The sequence below is a fragment of the Cebus imitator genome, unplaced genomic scaffold (genome assembly GCF_001604975.1).
Source record: "Cebus imitator isolate Cc_AM_T3 unplaced genomic scaffold, Cebus_imitator-1.0 Scaffold332, whole genome shotgun sequence".
Lineage (NCBI taxonomy): Eukaryota > Metazoa > Chordata > Mammalia > Primates > Cebidae > Cebus > Cebus imitator.
Genome location: NW_016107647.1, coordinates 1,005,855 through 1,024,988, shown reverse-complemented (window position 1 = coordinate 1,024,988; position 19,134 = coordinate 1,005,855). Strand labels below are relative to the sequence as shown.

The following is a 19,134-nucleotide window of genomic DNA, read 5'->3' as shown; positions in this document are numbered from 1 at the left end:
TGCCCTGGAATCTACTGTCCTGGTTCTCTGCTTAGTCCCCTTTTTGAACCGGCGAATGGGCGACTTCCCGTGGCTCCAATCGCCAGCCAAAAGGGCACCCGGACCGGTGTATTTTGTATGGAGAACCGCGGCTCCAGGGCGCCGACAAAGCAGCCGCGTGGGGCAAAGCAGCTGCGCCGGCCGGCACAGCCGCGCTGGCCGAAACAGCCGCACTGGCAACCGTGGAACTCCTCCACCCGGGAATTTCCTAGTCTGTGGGCAATAAAAACGCGGCGTCCACTCACCCTCTGCGCTTTCACTGGGAGCTGCAATCCTGAGCTGTTCCTAAACGGCCATCTTGGATCGTCCCTCCCTTTGTGGCCTTTGCTGTGTTTTGCTTAGCGTAATGTTTTCAAGATTCATCTGCATTTTAGCCATGTATCAGTATTTCATTATTTATGGCTGAATAATATTCCATTACATGTATATAGATTTTCTCTATGCGTTTATCTATTGGTGGATATTAGTTTCCATCTTGTGGCTGTTAAGAGTGTTGTTAATATATGTATATATATTTATTTACATACCCTGTTTTCAGTTCTTTTGGGTATATACCTAGGATTGAAATTGTTAGGTCATGTAATATATTATATGTTTAATTTTTTAAGGAACCACCAAACTCTTTTCTACAGTGTAGGGTCAAGCCTTACAGGGCTGTGGGGTGTCCCCTGTTGCTGGGCTGAGGTGCAGGATCTGAGAAATAAAGAGAAAAGACACAGAAGTACCAAAAAACATAGCTGGGCTCGGGGGGCCACGCCACTTGCAAGCGGAGACAGGCAAGGCCCCGAACATCCAGGAGCATCTGTATTTATTGGGTATAAGTTAGGGGGCAATGTAGTGAGTGAGGTCATCTTAAGAACAGTGATAGGGTCAAGAGAATCATGTGTGCGATAAGCAAAGAGTCTACCCCCATTAGGTCACCGAGGCAAGGACATGGGCCATGTGCAGCAAGGGGTCCATGCCCATTATGTTACTGAGGCAAGGAGGTGGGCTGTGCACAGTGAAGAGGTTACAGTGTGCAACATTTCTTACCTAGAGGCAGGCAACTTCTAAGAATTTCTGTACGAGGATGCTTTGAGTCAGTACAGCAGTGACGGAGCTGACAGGTTTTACCGCCACCTGCTGGCAGCTTCCAATGATTTCTATAGGAGGATGCTTTGAGTCGTACAGCAGTGACGGAGCTGACAGGTTTTACCGCCACCTGCTGGCAGCTTCCAATGATTTCTTTTTTTTTTTTTTTTTTTTTGAGACGGAGTTTCACTCTTGTTACCCAGGCTGGAGTGCAATGGCGCAATCTCGGCTCGGTGCAATCTCCGCCTCCTGGGTTCAGGCAATTCTCCTGCCTCAGCCTCCTGAGTAGCTGGGATTACAGGCATGTGCCACCATGCCCAGCTGATTTTTTGTATTTTTAGTAGAGATGGGGTTTCACCATGTTGACCAGGATGGTCTCGATCTCTTGACCTCATGATCCACCCGCCTCGGCCTCCCAAAGTACTGGGATTACAGGCGTAAGCCACCGCGCCCGGCCCCAATGATTTCTATAGGAGGACACTTTGAGTCAGCACAGTAGCTAGAGATTTGACAGGTTATACAAGCCACCAACGCGCGATTGTACCAGAGGGGCTTTAAGCCTTCGGACGCTCGTGGGCTTGCCCACCTGAGGCCAGCTTTCCACAAGAACTGGATGCAAGATACTATACCTCCTTTTCTGGAGGAGTGACTCTTGCTCCAAGCCTGCCATACAGCGGGTGTCTTTATGATACTGAACACTGCCGCCTGGAACGCAAATTCTTGTCCTGGTATAGCTGTTTTTCCCTTAAATCATGATCTGCACCAAGTCTGCTGTAGACATTCCTCTGACTATAAGCAAGATAAGATTTTGTATCTATAGCTGCTTATTCCTTAATTCATGCTCTGTACCATGTCTGCTCTAGGCATTCCTCTGACTGTGAACTAAGATATAATTATATATGTGGAAATAACTGAGTAGTAAAATATTCTTCAGGCACTAATTGTTCTGACTATAAACTAATACATGTTTATATATAAAGGATTATGTAAAGGAAATAACTGAGTAGTAACACTATAAACTAAGATATTCTTCAGGCCCTAATTGTGCCGGGGATCTGCTTAGCTGTCCTTCCTCGGTGCCTAGATTGGGGGTAACCCACATATAGTTACTCTACCATTTTACATTCCCACCAACAATGAACAAGGATTCCAAATCTTTGCCAACACTTGGTTAGTTTCTGGTGTTTTGTTATAGTCATGCTGTTTTGATTTCTATAGCTTTGTAGTAAGTTTTGAAATCAGGAAGCCTCAGTGTCACTTTGTTGATTTACAGTATGCTTGGCTATCTAGGGCGTCTTGGAATTCCATATGAATTTGATGATCTGTTTTTCCATTTCTGTGAAAAAAGTGTTGGAATTTTGTTAGGACTGCCCTGAGTCTGTAGATTAATTTGGGTAGCATTGCCATCTGGATACTATTAGCTTGTCCAGTCCATAAGCATGGATGCCTCTCCTTTTATTTTTGTCTTTAATTTCTTTCAGGTATATTTTGTAGTTTTCAGTGTACACATCTTTCACATTGGTTAAATTTTTTCCTAGGTACTTTATTCTTCTTGATGTTATTGGAAATAGCATTGTTTTCTGAATGTCTCTTTTAGATTGTTCATTGCAAATGTATAGAAACATAACTGATTTTTTTGTGTTGCTCTTGTACCCTGTAGCTTTGCTGAATTATTAGCTCTACTAGCTTTCTTGTGCATTCTCTGAAATTTTCTATGTATACGATGATGCCATCTCTGAGTAGATCATTTTACTTCTTCCTGTTCAGTTTGCATGCCTGTTGTGTCTTTTTCTTGCCTAATTGCTCTGGCTAGGACTTCAAGTACAATACTGAATAATGGTGGTGACAGCAGGCATCCTTGTTTTCTTCCTGATAATTAGTGGGGAAAGCTTTTAATCTTTCACCATTATGTATCACACTAGCTCTGGGTTTTCATAAATGCTCTTCATCATGTTGACTGAGTTTCCTTCTATTCTTAGTGTTCTGAATGTATTTTTTATCATGAAAGCCTGTTGGGTTGTCTCAGATGTGTTTTTCTGTGTCAATTGAAATGATCCTCTGGATTTTCTTTCCTTCATTCTATTGAAGTGTATTTAATTGATTGATTTTCTTATGTTGAACCACCCTTGCATTCGTAGGATAAGTCCCACTTGGTCAATGTTGTATAACCCTTTTAATATGTTGTTCAATTTGTATGTTAGTATTTTATTGAGGATTTTTGCATCTGTATTCATAAATTGGTTTATTTTCTTGTGATATCTTTATCTGGCCTTGGTGTCAGGGTAATGCTTGCCTCATAGAACGAGTGAAAAAATGTTTCCTATTCTAATGTTTGGAAGAGTTTGAGAAAGATTGGGGTAAATTTCCCTTGAACTGTTTGCTAGACTTCACCAGTGAGGTCATCTGGTCCTAGACATTTCTTTGTTCGGAGGTTTTTGATTTCTGAATCCGTCTGTTGTTACAGATCTGTTCAGATTTTCCATTTCTTCTTTAGTCAGGTTTGGTCATGTGTGTCTTTCTGGAGTTTTGTCCATTTTCTCTACATTATCTAATTAGTAGGGCTCTTACAATTCTGTAACCTGATTTTTTTCCTCATTAATGTACATTGATAGATGTCTTGTTAAAGGTGGTGACTGTGTATGCTTGGGTAGCACTAGACTATTTCCAGAGTTGTCTTCCCTACATTATCTTATCCTCTTTAGAATCCTGTGAGGAAGGTGAGGCAGGGATTATTCTAGATGCAGGAATCCAGATTTAGGGAAGTTACTCAGCTAGTGGTAAACACTTAGTTATCCAGACTTCTAGACCTGTGATTCTGTGCCATGCTGTACAATAAGAAACTGAGAAATGAATGCCGGTACAATGCTGTCAGCTAAGCTACAGACATGATTTGGATTTTCCAAGTTTCCCCACTGATACCCTTTCTCTATTCCATGATACTGGTTTGCATTTAGTCATCATGTCTCCTTAGTCTCCTCCAGTGTGTGACAGTGTTTTGGTCATTCCCTGTCTTTCATGACCTTGACACTTTGGAAATTTCTGGCCGCAGAAGAAACAAGGCAAAAGTGGCTGGGTGTGGTGGCTCACACCTGTAATCCCAGCACTTTGGGAGGCTGAGGCGGGTGGATCATGAGGTCACGAGTTCTGGCCAGCATGGTGAAACCCCGTCTCTACTAAAGTTACAAAAAATTAGCTGGGCGTGTTGGCGTGTGCCTGTAGTCCCAACTACTTAGGAGGCTGAGGCAGGAGAATCGCTTGGACCCAGGAGGTGGAGGTTGCAGTGATCCAAGATCACGCCATTGCACTCCAGCTTGGGCGACAGGGCAAGATTCTGTTTTTAAAAAACAAAAGAAAGAAAAGAAACAAAACAAAAGCAATCATTCATCCCACCTTAACATGGCTCCCCACACCTGACTTTCTCCCAAGGCTGTGACAGTAATTGAAGAGAGACACTAGGACCTGGAGATCCGTGTGGGAAGACCTTGCCCAAGTACATTATCACTGTTGCTGTTGGAGGTCAAGTCCCCCAAGGGGCTCCCAGACTTCCAGGTTAACAGCATTCAGAGCTGCAGCCTCAGTTAAAGATTCAATTTGGGGAAAAATGGAAAACAGGGAACAGACGTAGGTGATCTGGTGATAATGATATTTTCTACTTTTTCTTCCCAAAGTGGTATTGCATTTTATTATTTTAGTCGCAAACGCAACACATATCATTACAGAACTATCAGAAGATAGGTAAGCAGAGAAAACAATCCTGTTAACACCCATAACCCAGTATATGGATCCTTTTTCAAATATATGTGTATGTCTAAATTGCTACTTACCTATTTTTTCTTATAAAAATGTAATCACATCATACTTTTTAAAGGAAAACTTCTTTTTTCCTTTAATATATGATGATCATGTTCCTGTTCGTCTATGGAGATAAACCTGTGGGTCATCGTTAACCGTGTTGGGAGTTTTTGTCGTCTACTGTTAGACAGCCTGGCTGTTTCCAGCTTTTCCCTGTCTTGAATAAGCACCATAGCAAACAATATTGAACTCATTACATCTTCAGTTACTTTCTCAGGATAACTATGTTCTTCCTTTTCGTCATAGATATTCTTACTGATTCTCCGGGCTCTGCAGCTCCTGACCCGGCTGGTATTGTCTCTACAGCCAATTCCTCTGAAGTCAGCAGCAGCAAAGGTGAGGTGCTCAGGGCTGCTAGAGAAGAGGGGCAGTTGACAGGAGAAATTATCACACTTAAAAAAACTGATCATTATTCTGTTTAAGAGCTGGTATTCATGGAGTGTGCATTCTTTTGAGCTTTGCACATACACCCTGTGTTAGGGAAGACTTGGGCACGTGAGCGGGTATTTAGTAACCTGAGCATCATAGCTTCATGTGTGCGGAGTGGCCTGTGAGAGGTCTCGGCCCACTGCTGCTTTTGTGTCTTTTGTGTAAATTGGGTGGAACGGTGCCTGTCCTCACTCACACTGTGGAGTGCTGATAAGCGAAGCACTGTGAGTTTTGAGGTGTTCTGGGTTAGCTTTGAGAAGCTGCATGCTGTACTCATTGGGATATTGGCATTGTCTGAGGCCTGATGGTCTAGAAGCTGATTTTCATAACATCTGTATTCTTAAAACTACAGCTATATTAAGTCCATAAGTATTTGTTTGCAAAATGCATATGTGCAAGGTGAGTAGTAATACTACTGAGGAAGTTGAAACTTGGAGGTTAGGTAATTTACCTAATTTACATAACCAGCAAGAGCTAGAACTACAATTCAAACTCAGGTTTGGCTGTTTCCAAATCTGTGTTCTTTTCTCTTTACAGTTAGGGTGAAAAGAATTATACCATGCCCTTATCTAAGATGCTACAGATTTTAGCCCGTATATGCATGCAACCCTGAAGGATAGCCAGTTGATCACTGTCTGAGCTGGCGACATCTTGATGTATTGGTTCTCTAGCTAGCAACTTAACCCTATGAGACTATATGATTTCTTTTGTATCGTTAGAAAAGAGAGCGAGAAAAAAAGCAAAATTTCTTACTTTCTTTAAGGGAAAGAAACCTTCCAAGAAAAGATTGACGGCGGATCCTGGAGGCTCTTCGGAATCTTCCAGCCAAGTTCTAGAGAGCCACACCAAGCCAAAGACCAGCAAAGGAACCAAACAAGAGGAAACCTTTGCTAAGGGCACCTGCAAGCCAAGTGCCAAAGGGAAGAACAAGGCAGACAGAAAGAAACAGAGCAAGCTCTCCTCCAGCGAGGAAGACGAGGGCCTGGGAGACAAGCAGGAGAAAGCAACCCAGCGACGTCCACATGGCCGGGAGCGGCGGGTGGCCTCTAGGGTGTCTTACAAAGAGGAGAGTGGGAGTGATGAGGCTGGCAGTGGCTCTGATTTTGAGCTCTCCAGTGGAGAAGCCTCTGATCCCTCTAATGAGGATTCCGAGCCTGGGCCTCCAAAGCAGAGGAAGGTCCCCGCTCCTCAGAGAACAAAGACTGGGTCCAAGAGTGCCTCCAAGACCCAACGTGGGAACCATCATAAGGACCTAAGCTTGCCAGCGGCATCCTCAAGTTCTTCAAGTAGTAAAAGAGGCAAAATGTCTAGCAATGGTGAGAAGGTAGAAAAAAGGAGCCTACCTGGTGTAGACCAGTGGCTAGAGGTGTTCTGTGAGCAGGAGGAAAAGTGGATATGTGTGGACTGTGTGCACGGCGTGGTGGGCCAGCCTCTGACCTGTTACAGGTATGCCACCAAGCCCATGACCTATGTGGTGGGCATTGACAGTGACGGCTGGGTCCGAGATGTCACACAGAGGTATGACCCAGCCTGGATGACAGTGACCCGCAAGTGCCGGGTTGATGCTGAGTGGTGGGCTGAGACCTTGAGACCATACCAGAGCCCATTTTTGGACAGGGAGAAGAAAGAAGACATGGAGGTAAGGCCTTGGCTGATAGGGGCCTTAAGACCAAGTCAGGTTATTGAAATTATTCCCGTTTTTGAGCACTTTATATATGCTCAGAACTATGTTGAGTATTTTTAGTGTGTTGTCTCATTTAATTGTGACAGCACGATAAAGCTGGAGAAGTTGTTGCCTTGATTTTAATGTAAAAGGTTGTGGAGTTGAGAGATGAACTACCTTGGTGTTTGTGCCCAGGTCTGTGTGGCTTTGGAGCCTGTATACTTTTAGTTGTTGCCCGGTTATACATTTAGAGCTTTAAAATAATTTATGCAAGCAATATAACTCAGACTGAGTGAAAGAAGGAATAATGCATGGATATATTCTCCCCCGCTTCCCCATCATGCGTGCATATAGAGATGCATGTGCAAACATCCCTTATATGTAGAACCCTGGGAAAGAGAGATCTTAGGATGAGACAATATCTTCAGTCTGTTGAGAAGGCAGACTGGGAGGCAAAGACTTCTAGAACATAACACAGCTATGTTACTCAGTCTTAGAACCAGCACTGACACCAGGAAGAGGGCCTGAGCCGCCTGTCTCTACAGTTATGATGGTGTTGGGTGGAGCTTGCCTTCTACACAGGAACATGTCCAGATTTGTTGCAGGGTTATTTCCAGTCACTCAGGATAGGTAAAGTGCAGATGTATTCATCATTTCCTATAGGAGTGCAATGCATCCCATATTGAGAGCTTGCTCCAGGAGCTTTCCAGTTTACTTAGTAATGAGGGGTTAAGTGGGAATTAGGCAGATGGTGTTGCAACTAACCTACCTAAAGCTCAATGGAAGCTGAATGTGCAGCGTCCTTTCCTACACTCAGCAACTCCACATTGCCAGTCCTTACTAGTCGGTTGGGGTTTTTGAAGAGATGCCAAGGGCAAGCATGGCGAACAGGGTGACTTAGAGCAGTGGAACTGCCTACTGAGAAATCAGCAGTCTTAGAGTAGGGCAGAGAGAACACTGTCAGAGTGGACCAAGAAAAAATTTGCGGAGTGAGAACCGCTCCTCTCAATTTCCTGTGAGAGCAGGCAGGTAAGCTTGCGCTCTGGAAGAGGATTGTCCCTTTGAGATAAGACCTTCTTACTGAAGAGCACTGTGTTTTTCTTCCTTGCAGACCTTTAACAGAGCAGGCACTGATCTGCTAGGGCTGGGTAAGGCATCTAAGCATTCAAATAGGTTAGACAACTTTTTCAAGTTTCCACAAGCCACAGATTTATTTAATTCTTGTATAGCTTTTGATCTATAACCAACTTAATGGCCGGAGCTATAGATGCGATGTTACAGAATCATTAGTGTTCATGAAACCTCGGCTCCACCGTCTGTTGTCCGAACAAGTTAGTCTAAGGATCATCTCCCTCAAACTTGATTTCCTCTTCTAAATAACATGCTCAATATTGTCTGTCTGGCTTTTGCAGTTTCAGGCAAAACACATGGACCAGCCTTTGCCCACTGCCATTGGCTTATATAAGAACCACCCGCTGTATGCCCTGAAGCGGCATCTCCTGAAATATGAGGCTATCTATCCTGAGACAGCTGCCATCCTTGGGTATTGTCGTGGAGAAGCAGTCTACTCCAGGTGCGTGAGGCGGCCTGGTTGGCCTCGGGCTTCCTGATGGTGTGGGATTAGCAGCCTTCTTCCTGGGCAAGGGTGCTCATGGGAGCTCATGTGACTGGACAGTGTTTTCAGGATGAGCCAGTGTGTGTGTGCTGTGTGTGTGTGGTGAGTAGGAGAGATGAAAATTTGAAAATTAAACTAGGGATTAAAAGAATGGCAGGGGAAAAACAGTTGTAAGGGAAAGAAAATACAAAGTAGAAAAACAAAATTCAAAATAGGGCAATAAAAAACATATCCCACAAATAAAAGTCAAAAGCATACAAAAGGAAGGAATAAAGGATTTGATTATGAAAGTTAAAAGTGAGTGGATTTTTTGTGGGTACAGAGCCCTGTTTGGGATGAAAAAGTTCTGGAAATGGTTGGTGATAGTGGTGGGACAACATTGTAAATGGACCTAATACCACTGAACTGCACGCTTAAAAATGGTTAAAATGGTGTATTTTATGTTACTGTATTTTATACCACAGTAAAAAGAAATAGCTAAAAAAGAAAAAAAGTGGAATAAGAGTAAAAAATAAAAATATATATAATTAAAAGTGAAAAATGTTAATACAATTTTGAGGTAAGAAAAAAATAGAAACAGGAATTTTGAGAAATAGAAATAAAAAGCAAATAAAAGAAACAATTTTAAAAGACATGGGATGTATAAGACCAAGAAATAGGAGATGTTCTTAATAAATGAGAAAACAGGAAGGTACAGAAAAGAAAGAGAAAAAGGAAACATAAGGGAAACCCACATGAGAGTGGATGATTTGAGTCCTCTCTCTGGGAATGACTTCCTGTTTGTCAGCCCCCCATGGGAGACATACCCTCTGTTCAGGGTTTTGCCCTGTCTTGGAGCTTTCTGTTTGATGTCAGGGGGCATGATGCCCTGGGCAGGGACAGGGTTTTACTGTTGTGGGTTGTTAGCACCCAGCAGTCAAAGGCAGCAGGGGGCCTGGGCTGCCCTGATACAGGCGTCCTCTTGTGGGTATGTATGGTAGTTGGGAGAAAGAAAGCCTTTTGGAAAGAGCATGCTGGTGTCTTCCAGAGGCACCATGTCAGTGATAGAAGGAAGCATTAGAGGTGCATGTTTATTGATTTATTTTTTATCGTGGTAAAATATATATTACATAAAATTTACCATCTTAACCATTTTTTTTGAAGTTGTCTTAACATTTTATACTATTCTTTAAGTGTATGCCCTATAGCATTAAGCACATTCACACTGTCATCCAACCATCACCACCATCCATCTCCAGATTTCTTTTTCTCTTCCCGAACTGAAACTCCATCCCTATCAAAAACTCCCCATTTCCCTTCCCCAGCCCTGTACCTACCATTCTCCTTTCTATCTCTGAGTGTGCCTACTATAGGGACCCATGTAGGTGGAATCATAGTATTTATAGTCATATTGTGACTGGCTTATTTCACTTAGCGTAATGTCCTCAGGGTTCATCCATATTATATGTAGCATGGGTCAGAATTTCCTTCCTTTTAGGCTAATATTCCACTGTGCGGGCATACCATATTTTGCTTATGCCTTCATCTATCGATGGGCACTTGGCTTGTCTCCACCTTTTGGCTATTGTGAATTGTGCTGCTGTGAACATGGGTGTGCAGATAACTCTTCAAGATTCTGCTTTCAATTGTGTGTGGGTTTTTTTTTTTTTTTTTTTTTTTTTTTTTTTTTTTTTTTTTTTTNTTTTTGCATGTACCCAGTAAAATTACTAGGCCAGATGGTAATTCCCATAATTTGTTTTAGGAACCATCTTACCATTTCCACAGCAGCTACACCATTTTACATTTTCACCAACAGTCCACAAGGTCTCCACTTTCCCCACACCCTCACTGACACTTGCTACTTTCTGTGTTTTGGTAGTAGCCATTGTAACGGGTATGAAGTGGTTAGAAGTTCATATTTATGCTGAGAGAACTATGTCCATTTCCCTGCTGTTTTCCTTAGGAAGATGTTCAGATACTGCCTACCTGTCAAACCCTAGACACCTTTTCTACCCGCTCCTGTCTGAAGACCAAGACCATGACATAATCACTCCTCTGGGCAAAGATGTTCCCTCGCCAGTGGGAGCAAGAGTGGAGCTTTCACACTCTGACAGGTTGATGCTGCCGGCAGACGTGCTGCTCTGGCACTCAGGAAACATCTGGTCCTCCTAGCAACCGTGTGCAGTAGGAAAGACAGAGTTCATTGTCCCTAGTTGATAGGTGAGGACACAGATGCTCCTTGACTTAGAATGAGGTTGGAGCCCCATAAACCCATCGGAAGCTGAAAATATCCTAAGTTGAGAATGCATTTAATATACCTAACCTGCCGAACCTAATTGGACCTGCTGTAGGTGGAATCATATGGTATTTATGGTCATTTTGTGACTGGCTTATTTCACTTAGCATAAAGTCCTCAAGGTTCACTTATGTTGTATGAAGCATGCGTCATAGCTTAGCTGAGCCTCCCTTAAATGTGCTGAGAACACATTAGCCTACAGTTGGGCACAGTCGTCTAACACAAAGCCTATAATGAAGTCTTCAGTATCTCATGTAATTTATTGAATACTGTACTGAAAATGAAAAAGAGAATGGTTGTATGGGTACTTGAAGTATAGTTTGTCGGAGTGCACACTGCTTTTGCAGCATCAGAAAGCTGAAAAATCTTGAATCAAATCGTTGGTGTTGGGGACCGTCTATACTGAAACTCAGGAAGATAAAGTGACTTGCCCACATTTCCCAGCCAGGAAGTCGCACAGGCAAGATTCAACCTCTATCCATTGTGCTGTGCTGAAATTCAGCCTCAGGCTGCCCTATGGGTAAGGGCCTGAACCTTGCACTAGGAAGAAATGGGGTGCCCTTGCTCACTGGAGCTGCTCTTTCTGGACAGAGTGAAGGGGTGCAAACTAACGAGATGGGTGTGCCTTATTACAGGTGGCTTGACAAGGGAAGGGTTGAGCCTCATTGGAAGGTAGACTTGCATGGCTTTGGTGCGCTCTTAGCTCTGGAGGAAAAGTGAAGCCTGAGGATCTTTGCCCGCCAGGAATCATTTGACTGTTCCATGTGCGTGTTTCTTGATTGTGTGATAGCTTAGTAGCTTATTATAGTTGGTTTCTACACAGCCTTCCTTTGGGTTCACTGCCCCCTCCTCTAGACACTTCCCTCCCCTGCATGGTGTTAACAGCAGAGTAAATGTAACTGCCCAGCACACAGCAGTCTTTACCCTATCCTGATAGGCTGCAGAGGGAGCTCTCACCAGGCTCTGGACAGCAGAGGAGAGGAAAACCTACGAAGGGGAGGAGTGGTGGAGGCAAGGCACGAAGGCTACAGAGTAACTCCATGCAGATTAGAATTTGTAAGTGGACACGTTCCCCAAAAGACAGGCAGTCCACATTCAAGGCTGTTTGCCTAGCACAGCTCCTCTGGGTCCCCTAGGAGCCTGGCTTGCTCCAGGGTGGCAGAGCCTGAGGAGGGAGCCTGCAGGGCCGTGCTCTCCACTGTCTGCATTCCCGTGGTGGGGCTATGGACTGAGTTTGCCTTTGTCTTTCCGTGTTGGTTCTATAGGGATTGTGTGCACACTCTACACTCCAGGGACACGTGGCTGAAGAAAGCAAGAGTGGTGAGGCTTGGAGAAGTACCCTACAAGGTAACTGGAGCTGAGGGTCCCTGTGGAGAGTGGGGATGCAGGACTGTAGCTGAGTGGGAGAGTCGGGGTCAGAGGAATGGTGATGAGGATCCTGCCCAGGATCCGGATCAGAAATGTCTCACTTTCCCGGCTTGAGCAGGATTCGAGGAGACAAGTGTTTAAATTGTCTTATTAATAAGCCATTTGTAAGAAATGGACCTGCCAAAACACAAAGGAAATCTAGGCCAAAAAGTAGGCCTCAGACTCCTATTGTGAGTTCAAAGGCTGTACAGGTTAGAACTGAGTTACTGGGTGGTTCTGGGAGGTCAGAGCCCTGCTTTATAGCAGCATGTTCTCCAGTCAAATTGCCTTTCTGTTTTTCAGTTCACCAAGCATTTTGCATGTGTGTGATCTCTGTTGCCTCTCAAAAGCCATAGGAATTGGCATTATGATGCCCATTTTACAGATGAGAAATGGGCATCTGGAGCTCAGGACAAGTGACTTGTCCAAGTCCACACAGTAAAATGGCAGAGCAGAGCCCAGTTGAGAATCCCAGGCCCTGCCTTAAAGCCAGCGCTTCTTTCACACTGTGCTGTGGCACTATTAGGTCAGTTGCTCTTAAGGAACATGAACTGATCAAGGTCCCACAGAGACTATTCACAGGACACACAGCTCAGTACGACCAGCAGAGTACAGTGGGTGATCACAGAGACCATTTATTTCTCATCAGATCCCAGGAGTCCTTGGGGGGTTGCAAGACTCTGGTTGGGGAGTGGAGGGGCCCCTGCTTAGTGGGAAGGGCTGCAGTTGCTGGTCGCAGTCCCTGCCAGCAGTAAGCTGGAGTGTGTGATGCTCCCTGGCCAGGCCTGCAGGGCTGCTGAGGATTTTCTCTGCCCTGGCTCACTTGTCTTTCTGCTGCTGTCAAAGAACCAGCACAGCCCTATGCAGTCGAAATGTAATGTGAGCCACACATTTAAATTTTTTAGTAGTAAATTAAAAAACAAAAACAGATGGAATTTTAAGATTTAAATACATCCAAATATATCTAAAGTATTATTTCAGCAGTAGGAAATATTTTAGTGTTAATGAGATATTTTAAATCCATTTTGTTCCCAAGTCTCTCTAATCCTGTGTGTATTTGGCTTTCTGTACCTGCCAAGGCAGGTGGATCATTTGAGCTCAGGAGTTTGAGACCAGCCTGGCCAACAGGGTGAAACCCTGTCTCTATCCAAAATTTAAAAATTAGCCGGGCATGGTGGCAGGTACCTATAGTCCCAGGTACTTGGAAAACAGGCATGAGAATTGCTTGAACCCGGGAGGTGGAGATTGCAGTGAGCCGAGATCACACCAGTGCACTCCAGCCTGGGCAACAGAGTGAGACTTTGTCTCAAAAAAAAAATAAAAAGGCAGAGGGAGGGCACTGAGAATAGTGCCTTGGACAGAGAATGCACCATAGCTAGTGCTTATATAAGAAAAGGGGAGAAAAAGCAACCTAGGCGTGTTATGAGGGGTACACCGGGTACGAGGCATGCAGCACTGAGCATGGTGCCTGGCCCAGTGCTGAAGAACTGGATGCCTTTGTTGTAAACTGTGGCTGTGTCCTATGGTGCAGATGGTGAAAGGCTATTCCAACCGTGCCCGGAAAGCCCGACTTGCTGAGCCCCAGCTGCGGGATGAAAATGATCTGGGCCTGTTTGGCTACTGGCAGACAGAGGAGTATCAGCCCCCCGTGGCCGTGGATGGGAAGGTGAGGGCATCATCAGAAGGGATCAGGACCAGGCCGCTTTGTTCCCTTGCTGGCCACATCCTGACATGCTCACCCGCCACAGGTGCCCCGGAACGAGTTTGGGAATGTGTACCTCTTCCTGCCCAGCATGATGCCTGTTGGCTGTGTCCAGCTGAACCTGCCTAATCTACACCGCGTGGCCCGCAAGCTGGACATCGACTGTGTCCAGGCCATCACTGGCTTTGATTTCCATGGCGGCTACTCCCATCCTGTGTGCGTGAGGGGCCTTTGGTGGAGGCTAAACAGAGGGACAGGGAGGGCTGGCCCTGGAGTTGGGAATGGAAAACTGGCATGGGGCTGCTGGGAGTTGAGGCCTGGTGGCTCTGATTTTCAGGATGTTACACTGGATTTCCAAAGTCATTGCTTTACCAATTCCGGCTTCCCTCCAGAGGCAATAGAGCCAATGAAACTGGCATTCTAATGCTGGATTAAAATATTCTTGCCAGGTTCAGGGGCTCACAGGCTAGTGAGCAAAAAACAGTCATCATCCTTTCTGGGCAGCTGCCTGGTTAGTGTGAGCTCTACTCTGTGGTGGCGAGGCTGGACAAGGGCTTTCACCCCAGCTTTTTTAGGCAGGATCTGGGGAGGAAGAGGCAGTGCCAGTTTCCACAGGTTTGCCTTCTGCATGGGGGGTATGGGACACTGGCTGACCCAGGACATCCTTCAGGACCTCTGGTGCTCAGATGCAGCCCACTGTCTTCTGCAAACTGGGAGGAGGGGCAGAGCAGGCCGCTGGCTGGAGGGTTGACATTGCACCATATCCCCACAGGACTGACGGATACATCGTCTGCGAGGAATTCAAAGACGTGCTCCTGACCGCCTGGGAAAATGAACAGGCGATCATTGAAAAGAAGGAGAAGGAGGTGAGTCCGTAGGCAGGACTGAGGAACAGCAGAAGTGGGAAGCAGCACTCCGCAGGTGGCCTCTTTCCTCCCCAGGTCGTGTCCACGTGTTCCCAGGCTCTTCCCAACCCTCTCTGACATGGCAGGCACCCGAGGGAACAAGCCCTGGATACAGCAGGCTCCTGCCTACCCCGCAGAGTCACTGTCGCTGTCCCTCAGGGGCCCAGGTCCGGGCTCTGGGGTCTGCTGCCGCTGCTGCCCACACCTGCCGCTATGTTGAACCGCCTGTGTCCAGGTTCTGGCAGACCTCACCCGCTAAAGATTTCGGAGACAGTAATGATTAAAAAGGCCTCTATTCTTGTGGCTTTCAAGTATAGTATATCACTTTGTAAATCCAATCAGTTTTTTTTGGAAGTGAGACTTCGTATGAAGGAGAGGCTATATCTTCACTTAAAATCATGTATATATCTGTCTTTATGTTCCAGTTTCCATCTTACTATTTTTCCTGAAAATGTCGGTGCTTAACACTTTTCTCCTACTTCATTTTTGCCTGCAGAAAAGGGAGAAACGGGCTCTAGGGAACTGGAAACTGCTGACCAAAGGTCTTCTCATCAGGGAGAGGCTGAAGCGTCGCTATGGGCCCAAGGTCAGTGCGGGTTCTTTGCAGAGAAGACAAGCCCAGGGTCAGTTTCCTGTATGTACAGCTCAGAAAGCCCTGGCCCAGATTCTTCCCCAACACCAAGTCAGGGATAGCTTTGTGTTAGGAAGCCTCAGTCCTTTGTCTCTAAGGCCCCATGTTTTTACCTTTTTGGGAGAGGTGTCCCTGGAGTGAGGTCTCAGCTGGCTCACCGTGCCCCAAGCCCTGCCCCAGTGTCCCCATATCTACCGTCCACATGGGTCTGATTTGACACTAAACACATAGAGAGGGCCAAGCGTCCTGTGTTTGGTGTACCCTTCTGCCTCCCAGTATTCCCGGTGCCTGTGACCATCCTACAGGCCTGCAGTGGCCTGCTCAGTACCTCTCTCAGCACCTGCCATGTGCCAGGCCAGGCTTGGACGCAGGTGTGAATTTGACATGCAGCCTTCAAGGGGGCCCCTCCCTGGGGCAGACGGAGCCTAGACGAAGTTAGTGGTGCAGTCAGCGTTGTCAGACACAGCAGAAACTGCACTGGCATGTTTGGTTCCCTCTGTCCAACCCTCTGTGCTGCCTGTTTGCCTTTAAACATTTTTTCATCACGTTCCTCATTCCAATCCCTTTGGTGGAGAAAAAGCCCTGCATCTGGCTTTATGTTCTGACCAGCTCCTTGCCGCCCACTCTATCCAAACCCCCCCCAGTCATCCCAGCTGGCAGGGAATGTCACCTCAGATCTTAGGGCTCTGAGGGCTGAACTGTGCATCTGGCCTATTCAAGTCATCATGTACTTTTGTCCAGAAATGAGGTAGCAAATGCAAGGCACGGATCACAGGCATCCCCAGATTCAGCGGTATGCTCCTTGAGGGCAACTTCCTGCCGGCCATCCTTGTGTTCCCTAGCACTCAGCTCATAGCAGGTACTCAGGTGTCTGCCTGGATTCACCCCAGGCTGAGGAAGCCTCAGTAAGAAGGGTCTGGGCTCTCTTCCCTCCTCATCCTCCCAGAGTCACACAGCTTAGGGCAGGCTGCCTCTTCACGGGGCTTCCTGATGTCTGATTACTGACCCTGGCCTGTGTCCTTCCACCACTGCCCCCTGTCTAGAGTGAGGCAGCAGCTTCCCATTCAGATGCAGGAGGTGGACTCTCTTCTGATGAAGAGGAGGGTACCAGCTCTCAAGTAGAAGCAGCCAGGATATTGGCTGCTTCCTGGCCTCAAAACCGAGAAGATGAAGAAAAGCAGAAGCTGAAGGGTGGGCCCAAGAAGACCAAAAGGGAAAGGAAGGCAGCAGCTTCCCACCTGTTCCCATTTGAGAAGCTGTGAGCTGAGCACCCCCTACAGGGGCATCCACTACTAGTTGCTGCCCCGCTACTGGCCCCACATTTGCCCTGGGCATGCCCAGACCCTGGTAATGGGGGCATCTCTGCTAAGACGGGAAACTGAGGCAGCATGCACTGAGGCGGGGCCAAGGGAGAGGAGGCCAAGCTGAGGAGGCGCTACAGGTCCAGCCTGGCCCCAGCCCTTGTCAGATTCACCCAGGCTGAAGCCTTCAAAGCTTTTTGCTACCAAAGTCCACTCACTCTTTGAGCTACAGAACACTTTGCCGGGAGACACCCTTCTGCCTCCTAGACTTGTTCTTCTCCTTGGAAACATCAGGTTTTGTAGGGAAGCCACTGAGAGATTTCTGAATGGTGGTGCATCCATGAATGTGCTGATTCTTTCTCCTGGTTAGTCTTCATCTGTCTGACAAGTTCACTTGCCTCATTTGCAGACAGAGGACCCTTTCTCTGCAGGCCTCTTACCTTCCCCTGAGTCAGGCTTACTAAAGCTGCCCTTGCTGCCTCTTTGCAGTAGCGGGGAGAGCAGAGGAGAAGTACGGGTCATCTCAGATTATGGAATTGCTGGGATCTAGTTTTCCAAGTAACATTTTGTGGTGGCAGAAGCCTAAAAAAAAACTAAAATCGGGAAAGGAAAGGAAAAACACCAATTGAAAATTAAGGAAATATTAGTAACATAGATCAGTGTTAAACTAGATTCTGTTCATTACTAGATAAATGTATAAAGCTCTCTGTACTATAGATACTCAGGAGAAATAACTTTTATAACACTTTGAGAAAAAAATAAAGCATTTATCTAAAGACTTGGCTCTATATTTGCTTTCAGATTTTCTTTTAAAAGATGGCGTCTTACTGTGTTGCCCAGGCTGGACTCCTGGGCATGAGTGGTCCTACTGAGGGCTTTACCTCAGTTGCCCTCACAGCCGCCGTGTGCAGTGGAAAGGCATTGTTCGGGAAACAGTCCCAGCTCCTCAGGACTGCAGGCACCCACACACCACCGCCTGTGCCCAGCTTCTTTCAGATTTACATCAGGAAGAACATCCAGGTGACAGAGCAGTTTGTTTGTATGTTGAGACAGCATAAAAGAATCTATTTTGTTTTCATGTAGGCTGGGAACTCATTACACATGGAATTTTTCTGTGTTTAGAGATATTACTTAATCTTTGAGAGGAGCCATTAAAAATGAGTCAGTTTTATCCAAGGGAAACAAACAAAACACTCGGGTTATGACTCATATGTGGCAAGAGGCTGGCTGGATCCTCTTGTTAAGAAACAGACCGGGGTTGCTATGGAAACTGGTCTCTCACTTCCTCACTGGAGCTTGAGCCTCCTTACCTCCTAGAGGTAACTTGTTTTCTATTTTTTTTTTTAATTTTTTGAGACAAGGTTTTACTCAGCTGCCCAGGTTGTAGTGCAGTGGCATGATCTCGGCTTACTGCAGCCTCCACCTCTGGGCCTCAAGCAATAAATCCTCTCACCTCAGCCTCCTGAGTAGCTGGGACCATCGGCATGCACCACCATGCTTGTCTTTCTGGGGTTTTGAGACGATGGCATTGCCATATCTCTGCAGAAATAACTTCTTCAGGCATATGTCAGCTGCTAGGAGGCATTATTGAAAAGAAACAGTAGGTTCTGAGAAACAGAAGAGTTTTGAGAAAGTTATCACTCACCTACTTGTAAAAAATAAAGCACTCAAAACTGCTAGCATCAGAGCGGGTAGTTAGCAGCCATTGCTTCAGCACAGAAAGTAAATGAATGAAAAATTAATGCCACAAGTCAGGCATTCTATGGGCTTTATCTCATTTGGCCCTCACAACAACCTTGTGAGGTGGACAAGTGCTGTTCCTATTGTACCAGTGAGGGAACAGACTCAGATCTTTGATTTGCCCAGCATCACAGCCAGTTTGTAGCAACCGTTGGCTCAGAACTCAGGTCTGCGTGCCAACTCAGGATGCCTTTGGCTGTGCAGCACACTGTTGCCCCTTCCACCTCTTCTGACACATTCTGAAGATGCATGAAGCCTGAGTCATTCACTTTAAATCAAGCCAAAACAAAGTGGGCTTCTGTATGGAAGGCCTGAGTGCTAGGGATACTGAGTTGCCCTTTAAAAAAAAAAAAGAAAAAAAACCCTATTTTAACCACTGAATGCTCAGAACAAAGTTCCACAAAATTCAGTTCTCAATAAATCCTATGGCTGAATTATTTACAGGAATTTCAGAAAGAATGCCAAAAAAATAAAACAGGATGTCAAGGTCCCATACCAGAAGAT

General features: G+C 45.8%; 1 protein-coding gene across 2 annotated transcripts in view; it reads left to right on the top strand.

Annotated features, from left to right (window-relative positions):
- The window catches only part of XPC (XPC complex subunit, DNA damage recognition and repair factor), a 40,048-nt gene extending 22,380 nt beyond the window's left edge, over positions 1 to 17,668 (top strand). The window contains exons 8-16 of one of the 2 annotated variants that reach the window (XM_017505035.2): positions 5,209 to 5,298; positions 6,155 to 7,030; positions 8,467 to 8,627; positions 12,210 to 12,291; positions 13,883 to 14,017; positions 14,100 to 14,269; positions 14,826 to 14,919; positions 15,455 to 15,544; positions 16,633 to 17,668. In XM_017505035.2, the coding sequence (XP_017360524.1) occupies positions 5,209 to 5,298; positions 6,155 to 7,030; positions 8,467 to 8,627; positions 12,210 to 12,291; positions 13,883 to 14,017; positions 14,100 to 14,269; positions 14,826 to 14,919; positions 15,455 to 15,544; positions 16,633 to 16,851 (1,917 nt within the window). In that variant the 3' untranslated portion in view covers positions 16,852 to 17,668. The remainder of the gene's footprint in view (positions 1 to 5,208; positions 5,299 to 6,154; positions 7,031 to 8,466; positions 8,628 to 12,209; positions 12,292 to 13,882; positions 14,018 to 14,099; positions 14,270 to 14,825; positions 14,920 to 15,454; positions 15,545 to 16,632) is intronic. The other variant, XM_017505037.2, reaches the window with a different exon arrangement.
- Positions 17,669 to 19,134: the final 1,466 nt, after the last annotated feature.